This window comes from Elephas maximus, chromosome 1 (assembly GCF_024166365.1).
Source record: "Elephas maximus indicus isolate mEleMax1 chromosome 1, mEleMax1 primary haplotype, whole genome shotgun sequence".
Classification (NCBI taxonomy): domain Eukaryota; kingdom Metazoa; phylum Chordata; class Mammalia; order Proboscidea; family Elephantidae; genus Elephas; species Elephas maximus.
The window spans coordinates 217,729,182-217,746,426 of record NC_064819.1 but is presented as its reverse complement, the minus strand read 5'-3'; the positions used below and the strand labels follow the sequence as shown (position 1 = coordinate 217,746,426).

Below are 17,245 nucleotides of genomic sequence, written 5' to 3'. Positions count from 1 at the left end.
CTGCTGTTGTTAGGCGCCATAGAGTTGATTCATCTGCATAATGCAGGTTGTTAATGAGTCTTCCTCCAATTCTGATGCCCCGTTCTTCTTCATGTAGTCCAGGCTCTCAGGTTATTTGCTTAGCACCTTTGGCAGCTTTGAACTAGACAGCGTCTCCTTGTTCTGTTTGAACAACTACCTCTTTTATTTTATTTTATTATGTTTTTTATTGTACTTTAGATAAAGGTTTATAGAACAAACTAGTTTCTCATTAAACAGTTAGTGGACATATTGTTTTATGACATTGGTTAACAACCCCATGACATGTCAACACTCTCCCTTATGGGCCCTGGGTTCCCTATTACCAGTTTTCCTGTCCCCTCCTGCCTTCTAGTCCTTGCTACTGGGCTGTCGTGCCCCGTTCATTTCGTTTTGTTTCACGGGCCTGTCTACTTATTGGCTGAAGGGTGAAACTTGAGAGTGACTTCATTACTGAGCTAAAAGGGTGTCTGTGGGCCATACTCTCGGGGTTTCTCGAGTCTCTGTCAGGCCAGTAAGTCTGGTTTATTTTTGTGAGTTAGAATTTTGTTCTACATTTTTCTGCATCTCTGTCCGGAACCCTCTATTGTGATCTCTGTCAGAGCAGTCAGTAGTGGTAGCCGGACACCATCTGGTTGCACTGTACTCAGTTTGGCGGAAGCCATGGTAGATGTGGTCCATTAGTCCTCTGGACTAATCTTACCCTTGCATCTTTAGTTTTCTTCATTCTCCCTTCTCCCAGAGGGGTGAGACCAGTGGAGTATCTTAGATGGCCGCTCACAGGCTATTAAGACCCCAGACGCTACGCACCAAACTAGAATATAGAACATTTCTTTATAAACTATGTTATGCCAATTGAGCTAGATTCTAAAGACTACCTTTTGATCTATGCACAGGTTTCTCATAAGCACAATTAAATGTTCTGGAAATCCCATTCTTCACAAGGTTATCCATAAGTTGTTATGATCCACACAGTCAAATGCCTTTGCATAGTCAATAAAACAGGTAAACATCTTTCTGGTATTCTCTGCTTTCAGCCAGGATCCATCTGACATTAGCAATGATCTTCCTGGCTTCACATCTTCTTCTGAATCCAGCTTGTATTTCTGGCAGTTCCCCATCAAAATACTGCTGCAGCCACTTTTGAATGATCTTTAGCAAAATTTTACTTGAGTGTGATATTAATGATATTGTTCAATAATTTCCACATTCTGTTGGATCAACTTTTTTGGAAATAGGCAAAAACATGGATCTATACCAGTCGGTTGGCCAGGTAGCTATCTTCCAAATTTCTTGGCATAAATGAGTGAAAATTTCCAGCACTGCATCTGTTCGTTGAAACATCTCAATTGGTATTCCGTCAATTCTTGGAGCCTTGCTTTTCACCAATGCCTTCATGCAGCTTGGACTTCTTCCTTTAATACCATTGGTTCTAGATCATATACTACCTCCTGAAATTGTTGAACATCAATTAATTCTTTTTGGTACAAAGTGTTTTCATCTTCTTTTGATCCTTCCTGCATCGTTTAATATTTTCCCTGTAGAATCCTTCAATATTGCAACTAGAGACTTGATTTTTTTTTTTTTTTCTTCAGTTCTTTCAGCTTGAGAAATGCTGAGCATGTTCTTCTCTTTTGGTTTTCTACCTCTAGGTCATGATCATTATAATACTTTACTTTGTTCTCAAGCTTCCCTTTGAAATCTTCTGTTCCACTCTTTCACGTCATCATTTCTTCCTTTTGCTTTAGCTACTCAACGTTCAAGAGCAAGTTTCAGACTCTCTTCTGACATCCATTTTGGTCTTTTCTTTCTTTTCTGTCTTTTTAATGGCCTCTTGCTTTCTTCAAGTATGATGCCCTTGATGTCATTCCACGATGTGTCTGTTCTTCAGTCATTAGTGTTCCAAATGTCAAATCTATTCTTTAGATGGCTTCTAAATTCAGGTGGGATATACTCAAGGTCATACTTTGGCTTTTGTGGGCTTCTCCTAATTTTCTGCAGTTTCAACTTGAACTTGCATATAAGCAATGAATGGTCTGTTCCACAGTCGGCCCCTGGCCTTGTTCTCACTGATGATATTAGGCTTTTCCATCGTCTCTTTCCACAGATATAGTCCATTTGATTCCTCTGTATTCCATCTGGTGAAATTCACTTGTATTGTCGCTGTTTATGTTGGTGAAAGAGGTATTGCAATGAAGAAGCTGCTGGTCTTGTAAAATTCAATCACGTGATCTCTGGCATCGTTTCTATCACCAAGGCATATTTTCCAACTACCGATCCTTCTTCTTTGTTTCCAACTTTTGCATTCCAATCACCAGGAATTATAAATGCATCCTGATTGCATGTTTGATCAATTTCAAACTGTAGAAGTTGGTAAAAATCTTCGATTTCTTCCTCTTTGGCCTTAGTTGTTTGTGTGTAAATTTGAATAATAGTCATGTTAACTAGCCTTCCTTGTAGGTGTATGGATATTATCCTATCACTGACAGCACTGGACTTTATGATAGGTCTTGAAATGTTCTTTTTGAAAAAGCTATGCCTTTTCTCTTCAATTTGTCATTCCCAGCATAGTAAACCATATATATGATTTTCCAATTCAAAATAGCCAATACCAGTCCATTTCAGCTCACTAATACCTAGGATGTTGATGTTTATGCACTCCATTTCATTTTGGACGATTTCCAATTTTCTCAGATTCATATTTCATACATTTCACAATCCGATTATTAATGGATGTTTGCAGCTGTTTCTCCTCATTTTGAGTCGTGCCACATCAGCAAATGAAGGTCCTGAAAGCTTGACTCCATCCACATCATTAAGGTCGACTCTACTTTGAGGAGGCAGCTCTTCTCCAGTCATATTTTGAGAGATTTCCAACTTGAGGGGCTCATCTTCTGGCACCATATCAGACAATGTTCTGCTGCTATTCATAAGGTTTTCACTGGCTAATTCTTTTCAGAAGTAGAGTGCCATGTTCTTCTTCCTAGTCTGTCTTAGACTGGAAGCTCAGCTGAAACCTGTCTGCCGTGGGTTACCCTGTTGGTATTTGAATACTGGTAGCATAGCTTCCAGCTTTGGGAGCTGGACACATTCAAGTCCCAGTATTGTCACTTTTTAGATATATGACTTAGGAAGAATAAGATAACCTCTCTGAAGTTTGGTCTCCTCATTTGGAAAATGGGAATAGTAATGTCTACCTCAGAGTTGCTATGAGTTTAAATGAGAGAAAAAACACAAGCTTCTTAGCACAGTGTCCATTCCAGGATGAGGTTTTTTCATATTTGTTTTTCATATTGTTCATTAAATGGCATATGAATTATGCTACGATAATACAACAATTATTGAATTATATTCCTGGAAATGTGAAAATGGAAAAGGACAATTTACCACCATGGATAGCCCAGTGCAGTGCTATATGGAGGCAGCCACGTGCTTGTGAGAAGACACAGGCCGCAAAGACCCCTCTCTGAATGTTGCCTTTCTCTCTTGGGATCTTGCAAATTTAGGAAGTTACTGAGGCTCTCTTAGCCTGTGTCCTTGTTGGCAAACTGGAAAAATATTATATGTCTCAGTGGCTTGATGTATTAAATGAAATAATAAAAATACAGGGATGGCCCCAGGGTAATAACTCAATAAAAGTAGTTGGCTTTACTACTATTATACTTATTGTTCCTGCTTTCAGAAAGGTGTCAGATTTATAGTAGTAGGCCTACCTTCAAGTTTGTTTATTGTTACTTTCTACCTAGGCTGCACCCTCATCTTTGGCTTTATCTTTTCTTAAATTGGGAGAAGTTATATCTACTTGGGAGGAAAAGGAGCCCTGGTGGCACAGTGGTTAAGAGCTATGGCTGCTAACCCAAGGTTCAGCAGTTCAAATCCACCAGCTGCTCTTTGGAAACCGTATATGGCAGTTCTGCTCTGTCGTATAGGGTCGTTATGAGTCAAAATCGACTCGAAGGCAATGGGTTTGGCTTTTTTTTGTTGTTTTAGGAGGAAAAAGACAGATGTAGGAATTAAATCAGTAAATATCAGAGAAAGTACTTGATAATGATGCACTGTTTACAGTGTTAGCTGAACTTGCTCAATTTTTTTACAACCCTGTAATAAAACAGATTCTGAAATGTTCTCTTTTATCAGGAGTGACTTCTTGATTCTCTTTTAAAAGTTGCAAAAGAAGGAACAGCTCTGTCCTCTGTAACAGCTGGGGCAGGGTTCACTGACCTTCTTCTGCTGGTTTAACTTGACCTTCACCCACTGGGCCACCCTCAGTATCAGTGGTCTTCTTAAAGAACCGGCTGAGGTAATGCAAACGAGCCTGAGAAGCCTAAAGAACAAATATTACCAGCATTTTATGCGCTTTGAAAATAACAAACTGTACAGGCAACCACATGTTAATAGTACTCAAAAGAAACAGAAAAACGTGAGTTGAATAGAGTGTTTGAGCCCGGCCAGCCCTTATTAATGATCAAATAAACTCAAATTCTGAACCATGAATGATTTTGATGGAGCTATTTTTGAGAACTAAAATGGAGTAGCAATCCTTAAACAAATACTCTGGGCGTGCTATCTTAGATCCACTTGCTCCTGAACCTTTTCATCTGCCCCAATAACCCTGAATTGGAGCATGGAACCTTAACATAATATATTTCAATGTGGCGGGGTGGTTCTTGGAGAAAATAAGAGGGAAAGGAGAGAAGAAGGTGTATATTCCACAAGGGGGCAGCACATGCTCTTATCTATCTAAGGCTGCTCAAAGAACATGAACACACATATTAAACATTTTTATGTGTGCTTACTTGGGGATGTTAATGGAGGATGCAGATACAGCCAGGGCTGTGTGATAGAAGGCGTTAACCCATGGTTTGGACTTATAAGCGATATCATCATGTGCTTTGCTTTTGTAAGTCCTTTGGGTACCGGGAGGCCAACATTCCACAATGTGTTTAAATGTGCTCTTAACATTTAGTTAGTAAATACCTGATAAACTTCCAGATTGAGAAGGGAAAGACTAGGTGGTTTCTACAACATGGTCTTTCCTTCAGAAAGTGCCTAGGGATGGGTGGTTAAAGGACAGCCTTTCAAACTCAGCCTACCTTGATTGCTCTTCCTGGCTCAGTCATCTCCCAGGCTTGCTTCATGGCTCGGATTTCATCTGCTCGTTCTGTATCTTTTTTCACTTCAAGTAAGTCAGCTTCATTGTGTTCAGTGACCAGCCTTAAAACCCAATAGGGTTTATTGGGGTCGTCTTGTTGAGAATGAGCAGCAGACAGCTGATGGAATAAAATGAAAACATTTAGGTTGGTTGCTTTCTTCCTTTCAAAAGAGTCTAGATTTTACTCTATGACCCATAATTTCAATGTTAGGCACTATCCAAAAGAAAGAAAGAATATATGTATATCCATATCCATACACACACACACACAAAAGACGTGTACAAGAAGACACATCGCAGCCTCATCAATAACGGGAACAACTGAATACAAAATAAACATCTATCAGCTGATGGAGAAGCAGATGATAATATGGTCATATGATTGAATACTGCTTAACATAAAGTAGTAAACTACTGAAGTACATCCTAGAGTGGATGGTCTCAAAGATATTATAGAGGTAGAGATTTGAGCACAAAAAAGTTTATCTTACAGAGTCCATTTGTATGAAATTCCAGAACAGGCAAAACTAATCTATAGTGACTGAGGGCAGACAGTGGTTGCCTGGGGGTGAGTGTGGGATGACAGAATCAACTGCACAGAAGAATTGCGGAACTTCTGAGCCTATGGGAATGTCCTATAATACAGACCTTGAGAGAGGTGTGGGTTATGTGGCGAATATTTGTCATTACTGAGTTGTACAATTAAGATTTTTGCATTCCACTGTATGCAAATAAGGAGCCCTGGTGGCACAATGGTTAAGCACTTGGCTGCTAACCTAAAGAGCAGGTGCTCAGCAGTAGAAAGATGTGACAATTTACTTCCATTAAGTTGGCAGCCCTGTAATCCTATGGGGCAGTTCTACTCTGTCCTATAGTGTCTGTGAGTTGGAATCAACTCAACAGCAATGGGTTACAGGTCTGCAAATACTAAATAAAGTTGTAAATGAAAAGAATTCTAAATTGTACTTATGCCCATTCAGAGTATCTTTTTTTATGAAAATAAGAGCAGGAATATTAACAGATCAATATTTCCAGGTCTGTATATACTTAAAAAAATCTTTTTTTTTCTTTTATATACTTATTATAAACTCATTATCCCTCTTCTGGACCACTGGTTGAAGAAGACTGAAATAAGCCTTCAAAATTTCTACACGGGTTAGGCTTACATGTGGCAATCTTGTAGAAAAAGAGGCTTGACCTTGACATAGTTACATAGTACTTCCCTAAGACTGAGACGATGTGACTTATCCACACTAAATAACGGAGGTGGGGGGAAGGTACTTCCACTGAATAAAGTTTTCACAGGTAGTTTGGTTTCAGGGTTACCAAAACGATTCCCTTGCTTTCTACAATGTTGTTGCTGTTGTCAGGTGGCTTTGAGTCGGTTCCGACTCATAGCGACCCTATATATAACACAACGAAACACTGTCCTGTCCTGCACCATCCTCACAATCGTTGCTATGTCTGAGCCCATTGTTTAGCCACTGTGTCAGTCCATCTCATTGAGGGTCTTTCTCTTTTTGCTGACCTTCTACTTTACCAAGCATGATGTCCTTCTCCGGAGACTGGTCCCTCCTGATAACATGCCCAAAGTACGTGAGATAAACCCTTGCCATTCTCACTTTTAAGGAGCATTCTGTCTGTACTTCTTCCAAGACAGATCTGTTCATTCTTCTGGGTCTCTGCGGTATATTCAATATTCTTTGCCTACACTGTAATTCAAAGGCATCATTTCTTATTCAGTCTTCCTTATTCATTGTGCAGCTTTCCCATGCATATGAGGCAATGGAAAGTACCATGGCTTAGGTCAGGCACACTTTAGTCCTCAAAGTGACATTTTTGCTTTTTTTAACACCTTAAAAAGGTCTTTTTTAGCAGATTTGTTCAACGCAATACGTCATTTGATATCTTGACTGCTGCTTCCATGGACGTTGACTGTGGATACAAGTAAAATGAAATCCTTGACAACTACAATCTTTTCTCCATTTATTATGATGTTGCTTATTGGTCCAGTTGTGAGGATTTCAGTTTTCTTTATATTTAGGTATAATCCATACTAAGGGCTGTAGTCTTTGTAGTTGTTAACAAGCAGCCATCAAATTGGTCTCTGACTCACAGTGACCTCCCATGTTACAGAGTAGAACTGCTCCATAGAGTTTTCTTGGCTATAATCTTTACAGAAGCAATTCACCATCAGGCCTTCTGTGGAGAAACTGGATGGGTTCAAACCACCAACCTTTAGTTTAGAAGCCTATTGCAAATCATTTGTGCCACCCAGGCTTACTCCCAACTAATATTCTGAGGAGAACTAAAATCTAACAATTAAAATTTTTTTTATTTCTTCTTTTTAAAACATAGTACATTAGATTTTATCTTTCTTTTTAAAATTCTTGATAAATGAGTTTATCAGAAACTTTTCTGGACCGAAGTTTTGATCAGAGAAAGGAGCACTCTACAGGTATTAAGGGAGGGTCAGATGTCTCTTAGGAAGTTATAAGGTTTCCAAGGGTAGAGGCCAGCTAAGAAATAAAATCATGGAGATGTAAATGGACAGGTTTTTCCATTAGAGGAGTATGGGAAAACCAAGTCATCATCTCTTCTCCTAATTTGTTAACATTCTTTTATTGTCTATTTTACTAGTGGTACCAACATATTATTCAGTTAATCAAGCTGGGAATCCGGGAGATATCCTTTGTTCTTGTTCCCTGCGGCCTACTTTGGATTATAATTACATTTCTCTTTTTTTTTTTTAGATAGTTCTTTATCTGTTCCCTTCTTACCTTCTTTTGACATCTTCCTTGTACAGCCTACACTCTTTTACCTGGACTACTGCAATACTTTTTTGAATAGCTTCCCCATCTCTAGTCTTGTCCCCTTTAAATCCGTATCAGGCTGATCTACCTGAAATGTAAATCTGATTATGTCAATATGCTTCTTAAAACCCTCTTACAGTTCTTATGCACTAATCACAAATGAAATTCCCTGAGTGGAGTAAATGGTTAAGCAGTCGACACACTGAAAGGTTGGTGGTTTGAATCTCCCCAGAGGCACTTCAGAAGAAAGGCCTGGTGACCTGCTTCTGAAAGGTCACAGCTGTGAAAACTCTATGGAATAGAGTTTTACTGTGCAACACATGGGGTCATCATGAGTTGTAGTTGACTCAAGAGATGGCATCTGGTTTGGTTTTTGGAATCACAAATAGTGGGGAGATTTTGTCCTCTTAGGTATTTTGAGTACAGTGCTTTTAGGTAACTTGAGTTTGAATATCTTTATGTCTGTGCTCACACTCCTCCAATTGTTACCTATATCCTGTTCCTTCCCTGTAATCACTGGGATAACTTCGCTTGCCCTGAAGGAGATAGGAATCATTACCTCTGGACTATAGATAGAGCCCCAGTCTTCTAACAGGGCTTATAAGGTCCTCCTCCATCTGACCTTTACTTACCCCTCCAGCCTAATCTCTTATATTTAATGTTTCAAAAACCTAGAGCGAGTTGGTTTGTACCTCAGTATGTTTTGCTCATGCTATTTTTGCCTTCTGAAATGCATTTTTCTCCACCTATCTCTTTTAAGCCCTTCACCTGGATAACTCTTATTCATCCCACAAGGCTCAGTTTGAGGCAGTAAACCTCGTGGAACAGGCTGGGTTAGGTAAATACTCTTTCTACATATACAGCCTCTAACATTAAAACTATCTGTTCACCTTCAGTCTTCTCCATTAGACCATGAATCCTTTGGCTTTACTGTATTAATCTTAAAATCCCGAGTCCCAAGATCAATGGCATATATGGTAGATATTCAATTGATCTTTGTTGGTACTGAACAAAATTAACTGTTTATGGGAAGATCTTGAGGAAATGTGTCCATGGAATGTCCTCAAAACATCTGGATGGTTGCTGTGCTGCAATCAGGGAGATGGGAATGTCTCAGGAGAGATGGTCAAATAGGGAACCAATAAGCCTAATTTTATTAAGTGACTCCAATAAGGTAGAGCACCACACTCACCTGGGGCTCAAACCGAGGTGCTTGTTTTTCTTTGGCTGTCTTTTCTTTCTCAGAAGACTTTTCTTTGCCTTTCCTTGTTTTAGAAGTCCCTGAAGACTTTTGTCCCTCACTAATAGTATGGGAATCTGGGCTTCCCAAGGTAATTGATTCCTCATGTTTCTCTGCATGAGCTAGAGGGACAAAATGAAAACCATTAAATCATGACATGAGAATAAAATAATTTCTTGTGGGAACAAGGGAAGCAAGTCTGGGAAAAATGGTTATATTTCTTTCTCTTCTCTTTTCATTTCTTTCCTTTCTGAATAAGAAAATAAACAGATTCTGCATGGCTCTGTTTTTTTTTTTTTTAAATGAGATACAATTCATATACCATAAAATGCACCATTTTAAAGTGTACACATTAATGGGTTTTAGCACATTTATAAAGCTGTGCACTCTCTAATTCGTTTCAAATCTGGAAGTCTTTTATTTCAGTTTCTTGCCTATTTGCCCTGACTAGTTTTTTTTTTTTAGTACCTTCAGTACAATACAATATTAAATAGAAGTGGTGAGAGTGACCATTCTTGTCTTATTCTGGATCTTAGGGGGAAAGCTTTAGCCTTTTGCCTTTAACTATGATGTTAATTGTGAGATTTCTGTAGATGCTGTTTATCAAGTTAAGTAAATTTACTTCTATTTCTAATTTGTTGAGTACTTTGTTGGATTTTGTGAAATACTTTTTCTGTATCTATTGAGATAGTTGTATTTTTTTTTTCTTTATTCTATTAATGTGATGTATTACAATAAAGGATTTTTGAATGTTAAACCAACCTTGCATTACTAGGATAAATTCTACTAGGTCATGGTGTATATACCTTTTTATATGCTCTGGTTTTGGTTTGCTACTATTCAGTTGAGGATTTTTTGCATATATATTCAGGAAGGATATTGTTCTGTAGTGTTCTCTCCTTGTTATAAATTTTTCTTATTCTGATTATCAGGGTAATATTGGCCTTATAGAATGCATCTGGGAATGTTCTCTCCTCTTCTATTATTCAGAATAGTTAGGGAAGGATTGGTGTTAGTTCTTCTTTAAGCTTTCTGTAGAATTAATCCATGAAGCCATCTGGTCCTGGGCTTTTCTTTGTGAAAGATTTGTCAATACATAATTTAATCTCTTTATTTCGTACAGATCTACTGAAATTTTTTATTTCTTTTTGAGTAAGTTTTAGTAATTTGCATCCTTATATTAATTTGTCCATTTCATCTAGGTCATCTGATTGGTTGGCATACCATTATTCATACTATCGAGCCTCTGGACTGCCAGAAGAATGAACAAATCCATCTTGGAGGAACTGCAGCCAGAATGCTCCTTAAAAACAAGACTGATGAGATTTCATCTTACTTACTTTGGACAGGTTATCAGGAAAAACCAATTGCTAGGAAAGGACATCATGTCTGGTAAAGTAGAAGGTCAGCAAAAATGAGGGAGGGAAACCTTCTATGAGATGGATTAACACAGTGGCTGCAACAACGTACTCAAACACACCAGCAGGCATGCAGATGGCACAGGATTGGGCAACGTCTCATTTTGTTATACATAACGTTGTCGTGAGTTGTAGCTGACACCATGGCAAATAACAGCAATTCACCCCATTAGCCAAGTAAAACGGTAATTGTAAAGAATCCAATCTTATTGATTAGTTGATGCCCTGTTATTTAAAAAAAAAAAAAAAATTTTTTTTTTTTTTTTTTTTTTTTAGCCGCTTTCAAATTGGAGGCAGATCACCCTGAAAAGCTTCAGAGGGACTTTGAGCACCATCATTTTACAAGAGCTAGTGCCCTGAAAGTCTCCTTTGGTGCAACTTGTCCTTTTGTCAACAGTCCCAGCTGCTGAGAAGTGTGGTGCTGTGGAAAATCCTTTGGTCAAATAATCACATGACTTGGATGTGAGTCTTGGCTAGCTACTGGATAGGGTAACTTTCTTTGAGCCCATGTTTCCTCCTCTACATAATGGAGATATTAATGCCATAACCACAGGGCTTAAAATAATAAAAAAAAATAATAGAACATTTAAAATAGGATTATACTTAGTATCATACTCCCCGTGTTTTTAAGATGCTTAACAAATGTCAAATGAGGCTGAATCAAAAGTTGGCCCATTGAGGAAACCACTGATGGTTCATGAATCTGGAGGCTGATATTGACCGGAGAAGAGGAGGCAGTTAGTAAAACAGACAGCTGATAAATCTCGGGCCAAGATGTAACAGCAGAAAAGCTGAAGTCACCCACCCAAGGATTCATCATAAAGGATGTGAAAGGGTAGGACTTAAATGAGCTTTTATTTTTAATTCCAAGTGGAATTTCCTAAGGGTACAGTATAATCTTTGGTGGACCAAAAAAAAAAAAAAAAAAAAATACCTATAAAAATTACAGGAATGCAATTTCATTTTCAGGATTACACTTCAGTGCTTAGATTTTTATATCCAGAAAATACAAATTGATTGTAGTCACGTAATTTCTAAACTGGAATACTTGTTTAGGGCAAAGTAAACATTCATTAAGTACAATTAGACTTCATAAAAGTATAATGTATACAGGAAAATCACTTTTAATATACAAATATGTCTAATAGGGGTCCCTGGAGGGTGCAAATGGCTAAGTGCTGGACTAGCAACCGAAATCACCCAGAGATGCCTCAGAAGACAGGCCTGGTGATCTGCTTCTGAAAGGTCACAACCCTGAAAACCTTATGGAACAGTTCTACTCTGTACACACGAGGTCACCTTGAGTCGGGGTCAGCTCTGTGGCAGCTAACAATATTTCTAAAAATGTTTGGTGCCTTCAAAGACCTTGAATTGGGTACACTATGCATTCATAATACTGAGTAACAAACAATATAACCTTAGAATTATGCTAAGAAAATAATGTCATAATTCTGCTAATAAAATTGAATGGGACTTGAAGCCAAATACTTTTGAGAATGATAAAGTTTATATAATAGATTATAACTTTAGAACACCGAAGGTCAGCAACATAAAAATGCAACATGCTGGCAAAAGGAATTTGAAATAACAACGTTGATAATTATATACGGTGGCGAATGATCAGTACTAAGTACTACCTGCTCAAGATTCTCCAGTTTTGTATTACAGTAAGTGCAAAACAGTTAAGTATGCAATTTTTACTGAAATCTGGTTGTTGAAATACACTGAAGGTGGCACTGTTGCCTCAGGTTAATCAGAGGCTAAGCTTCCTAAAAATTTATAACAGAAATATTCCAGGTTTTACACAGCTATATTTCAGGTCTTATTTTTATTCCAGGTTATAAAGATGTGAACTTTGGGAAAAAATCAAATTATTTTATTTTGCATACATATTGACTGTTAACTTTAAATGAGTAAGTAGGGGCAACATTTCCAATGAATTTGGGGTGTATATTAAATTTTAAATTTGGTTACCAGTATACTTAATGTAGCATCTGAAGAAGGAAAAAAAATTGACTAATTTCTTCTTAAGTATATTTTATATTTTAAAGTAAGTTAAGGTAATAACTAGATGACATTAATAATTAATTTTTCTAAAATATTAATACCCATAAAGATAGTTTGTAGGTTTTCAGTTCTAAATAGCTGAAACATAGAAATAGATGTATTGGTATGTTTTGATTTCATGAAGCTGACATTCTAAAAATCCACATTTATAAACATAACATTAAAGATTGATTATTCCAAATTCAAAAGTACTTGACTTTCAAAAAGATTGTTCAACATATTCTTTCAAATAGAAAATTGTCCTAGTTCGTTTTAAATACAGTTCAATTCCGGTTTTCTTTGCTGTTCCTTTTCGACAAGAAATGTACTTATACAATGCAAGGTATAATTTCATTTCAGCAGCTGCTCAGTCATACATAAAATTGTCAAATATGATGTCAAAATGCACACATACAATTATTCCTGAAGACTTATTTTCTAGTTGGAATACATAATAACAATAAGTCCATTTTTTGAGTGCTACGAGGTTCTAGGAACTTTCTATGTGTTATCTTAAATCTTCACAACAACCTTGAAATATAGGAATTATTATTCTAATCTATAGGTGATAAATAACCGAGGTTCAGGTCGTTGAATCTAGGGTATCCTAGCCACTATAACCCAGTTGCTGTCGAGTCCAGTCTGACTCATAGAGACCCATGTGCATAAGTGTAGAACTGTGCTCCCCGGGGTTTTGAATGGCTGATTTTTCAAAAGGAGATCATCAGGCCTTCCTTCCGAGGCATCGCTGGGTAAACTCGAACCTCCAACTTTTTGGTTAGCAGCTGATTGTGTTAACTGTTTGCACTACCCCGGGACTTCTTAGCCACTCTACTATGCAGTCAGAATTGACTCAATGGCATTAGTCAGTCATACTCTGCAGTATTCTCCTATCTAATAACTTCCTTTTTAAAAACTTAATTTCTATTATTAACTTTGTACCATTGCCCAGCTTTATATATTTACATTATTCTATTTCATGACTAATACTACTCTGTTCATTTTGGATGTTACCTATTTTTAGTTTTCTCAGAATTTTAAAATGTATATTTTAATATACCTCAGCTTATTCAATGTGATCATTTGCTATAGCTGTTCATTTACTGAAATTCTTCTGTGTTGGACAGCTTTTTTTTTTTATTTTTATTGTGCTTTAAGTGAAAGTTTACAAATCAAGTCAGTCTATCATAAAAAAATTTATATACACCTTGCTATATACTCCTAATTGCTCTCCCCCTAATGAGACAGCCCGCTTCTTGCCTCCACTCTCTCTTTCATGTCCATTCCGCCAGCTTCTAACCCCCTCTGCCCTCTCATCTCCCCTCCAGATAGGAGATGCCAACATAGTCTCAAGTGTCTACTTGATCCAAGAAGCTCATTCTTCACCAGCATCTTTTTCTATCCCACTGTCCAGTCCAATCCCTGTCTAAAGAGTTGGCTTTGGGAATAGTTCCTGTCCTGGGCTAACAGAAGGTCTGGGGGCCATGACCACCAGGGTCCTTCTAGTCTCAGTCAGACCATTAAGTCTGGTCTTATGAGAATTTGGGGTCTGCATCCCACTGCTCTCCTGCTTCCTCAGGGGCTCTCTGTTGTGTTCCCTGTCAGGGCGGTCATCGGTTGTAGCCGGGCACCATCTAGTTCTTCTGGTCTCAGGCTGATGTAGTCTCTGATTTATGTAGCCCTTTCTGTCTCTTGGGCTCATAATTATCTTGTATCATTGGTATTCTTCATTCTCCTTTGTTCCAGGTGGGTTGACACCACTTGATACATCTTAGATGGCCGCTTGCTATTGATTAAGACCCCAGATGCCGCTCTCCAAAGTGGGATGCAGAATGTTTTCTTAATGGATTTTATTATGCCAATTGACTTAGATGCCCCCTGAAACCATGGTCCCCAAACCCCTGCCTCTGCAACACTGGCCTTCGAAACATTCAGTTTATTCAGGAAACTTCTTTGCTTTTGGTTTAGTCCAGTTGTGCTGACCTCTCCTGTATCATGTGCTGTCTTTCCCTTCACCTAGAGTAGTTCTTATCTACTATCTAATTAGTGAATATTCCTCCCCCTCCTCCCTCCCTCCCCTCTCTCTTAGCCATCAAAGAATATTTTCTTCTTTGTTTAAACTATTTCTCTAGTTCTTATAATAATAGTGGTCTTATACAATATTTGTCCTTTTGCAACTAATTTCACTCAGCATAATTCCTTCCAGATTCCTCCATGTTATGAAATGTTTCACAGATTCATCACTGTTCTTTATCAATGCATAGTATTCCATTGTGTGAATATACCATAATTTATCCATTCATCCATCGATGGGCACCTTGTTTGCTTCCATCTTTTTGCTATTGTAAACAGCACTGCAATGAACATGGGTGTGCATATATCTATTTGTGTAAAGGCTCTTATTTCTCTAAGATATATTCCAAGGAGTGGGATTGCTGGATTGTATGTTAGTTCTATTTTTAGCTTTTTAAGGAAGCGCCAAATCGATTTCCAAAGTGGTTGTACCATTTTACATTCCAACCAGCTATGTATAAGTGTTCCAGTCTCTCCACGACCTCTCCAACATATATTATTTTGTGTTTTTTGGATTAATGCCAGCCTTGTTGGAGTGAGATGGCATCTCATTGTAGTTTTGATTTGCATTCTGTAATAGCTAATGATCGTGAGCATTTCCTCATGTATCTGTTAGCTACCTGAATGTCTTCTTTAGTGAAGTGTCTGTTCATATCTTTTGCTCATTTTTTAATTGGGTTATTTGTCCTTTTGTAGTTGAGTTTTTGCAGTATCAGGTAGATTGTAGAGATCAGGCACTGATGGGAAATGTCATAGCTAAAAAACTTTTTCCCAGTCTGTAGGTAATCTTTCGGTGTTGAAAAATTTGATGTTGGACAGTTTGAAGTTGAGAAACTTAAAGGATCTTAAGGAAAAACATAATAAAGTCCTTGTGCTTGACTACCAACCTAGAGGTTTGTGCCTCAAATCCACCTGGGGCACGGTGGAAGAAAGACCTGGTGACTGTTTACATGAAGGTTACAGCAAAGAAAATCCTAGGAGTAGTTCTATTCTGTAACACATGAGGTCGCTATGAGTGGGGACTTACTCGATGGCAATGAGCTTTTTGTTTGTTTTTTTTGGAAAATAAAGTAATAAAGGCAGATTCCTATATAAAAACATTTATCAGGGATATAATAAAGATCTGAAATTGGTGCTGCTGTATATTATAGTTTTTTTTTTTTTCCCCATTCAAAAGCCATTGCTGGATATCCCAGCTGCGCCATAACTAGTTGTGTGACCTTGGGCAAGTTCCTTAAACTGTCTGTGCTTCAATTTTCTCATCTGAAAAATGACAATAGTTACAATACCTACCTGGTCGCTTTATTGTGAGGATTAATGTGTCAGTGCATGTGAAGCCCCTGAAATGCCTCTGACACAAACATTAGCATTACTAAACTCCAAAACCAAACCCATTGCCTTCGAGTAGATTCCAACTCATAGCAAGCCTATAGGACAGAGTAGATCTCCCCCATAGGGCTTCCAAAGCTATATTTATGGAAGCAGACTGCCATCTCTTTCTCCCACAGAGTGGCTGGTAGGTTCAAACTGCCAACCTTTCAGTTAGCAGCTGAGCGATTTAACCAGGGCTCCTTACCACCATTACTAAAACCAAACAAAACTAAATCTGGGGCCATCGAGTCAATTCCGAATCATAGCAACCCTAGAGGACAGAGTAGGACTGTCCCATAGGGTTTCCAAGGGGTGCCTGGTGGATTCAAACTGCCAATTTTTGCTTAGCAGCCGTAGCTCTTAACCACTATGCCACCATTACTATTACAGCTATATTACTTGCTAGAAAGTCTTTAAACTGCTTACATTGTTTGTGGAAAGATTCTGACTTAGGTTAAAATTTCACCCAGTTCTTTCCTAGTTGTGTAACTGTAGACAAATTATTTGCCATGTCTAAGCATCATTTTTCATCCTGTAAAATCAGGATACTAATAACTAGCCCCCAGAGTTTTTGTGAGAATTGGGAATAATGCATGAAAAGTACTGAGTAGCATTAAGAGGTATATAATAACAGCCCCAAAAAATCATAATTACAATAATTAAACTTCTGGGTCTCTCCAAAATTTCTTTTTTGTTTACAAAATAAAGAATATTCTTTTTTTTTCTGATTAAAATAGTATGTGCTCATTTAAAACTTCTGATTTATACATTTTAAGCTTTATATTTAAATTTGTTTTTAGATACTGAAAATATAGATGAGAAAGTAAAATTACTAATAATTACAGCACCCAGAAACAACCACTTAACATGTTGGTATGTGCTCTGTATACCTTATCTGTGTGTATCCCTTTTCTTCTCCCACCCATTCATATATTTTTGAAGAGAAGTGGCGGTTTAGGGTCTCCAATGCCTAATGCTCTGAAGTCCTAATGTTAATGGGTTTTTGTGAAGTAAAAAAAAAAAGAGGGAAAACATTTCTGAATTCTCCCTCCCTACCACTCCTTTTTTTTTTTTTTTTTTTTTACCACTCTTGGCCTCAGAGGGGAAGAGGTTT

General features: G+C 37.8%; 1 protein-coding gene across 4 annotated transcripts in view; it reads right to left on the bottom strand.

Moving 5' to 3' along the window:
• Positions 1-17,245, bottom strand: part of ADGB (androglobin) — a 229,145-nt gene that overhangs the window by 12,775 nt on the left and 199,125 nt on the right. For all 4 annotated transcript variants that reach the window (XM_049903119.1, XM_049903128.1, XM_049903146.1 and 1 more), the window contains 3 exons: positions 9,176-9,345; positions 5,112-5,288; positions 4,240-4,342 (listed from right to left, as the gene is read on the bottom strand). In XM_049903119.1, coding sequence (XP_049759076.1) covers positions 4,240-4,342; positions 5,112-5,288; positions 9,176-9,345 — 450 coding nt within the window. The remainder of the gene's footprint in view (positions 1-4,239; positions 4,343-5,111; positions 5,289-9,175; positions 9,346-17,245) is intronic.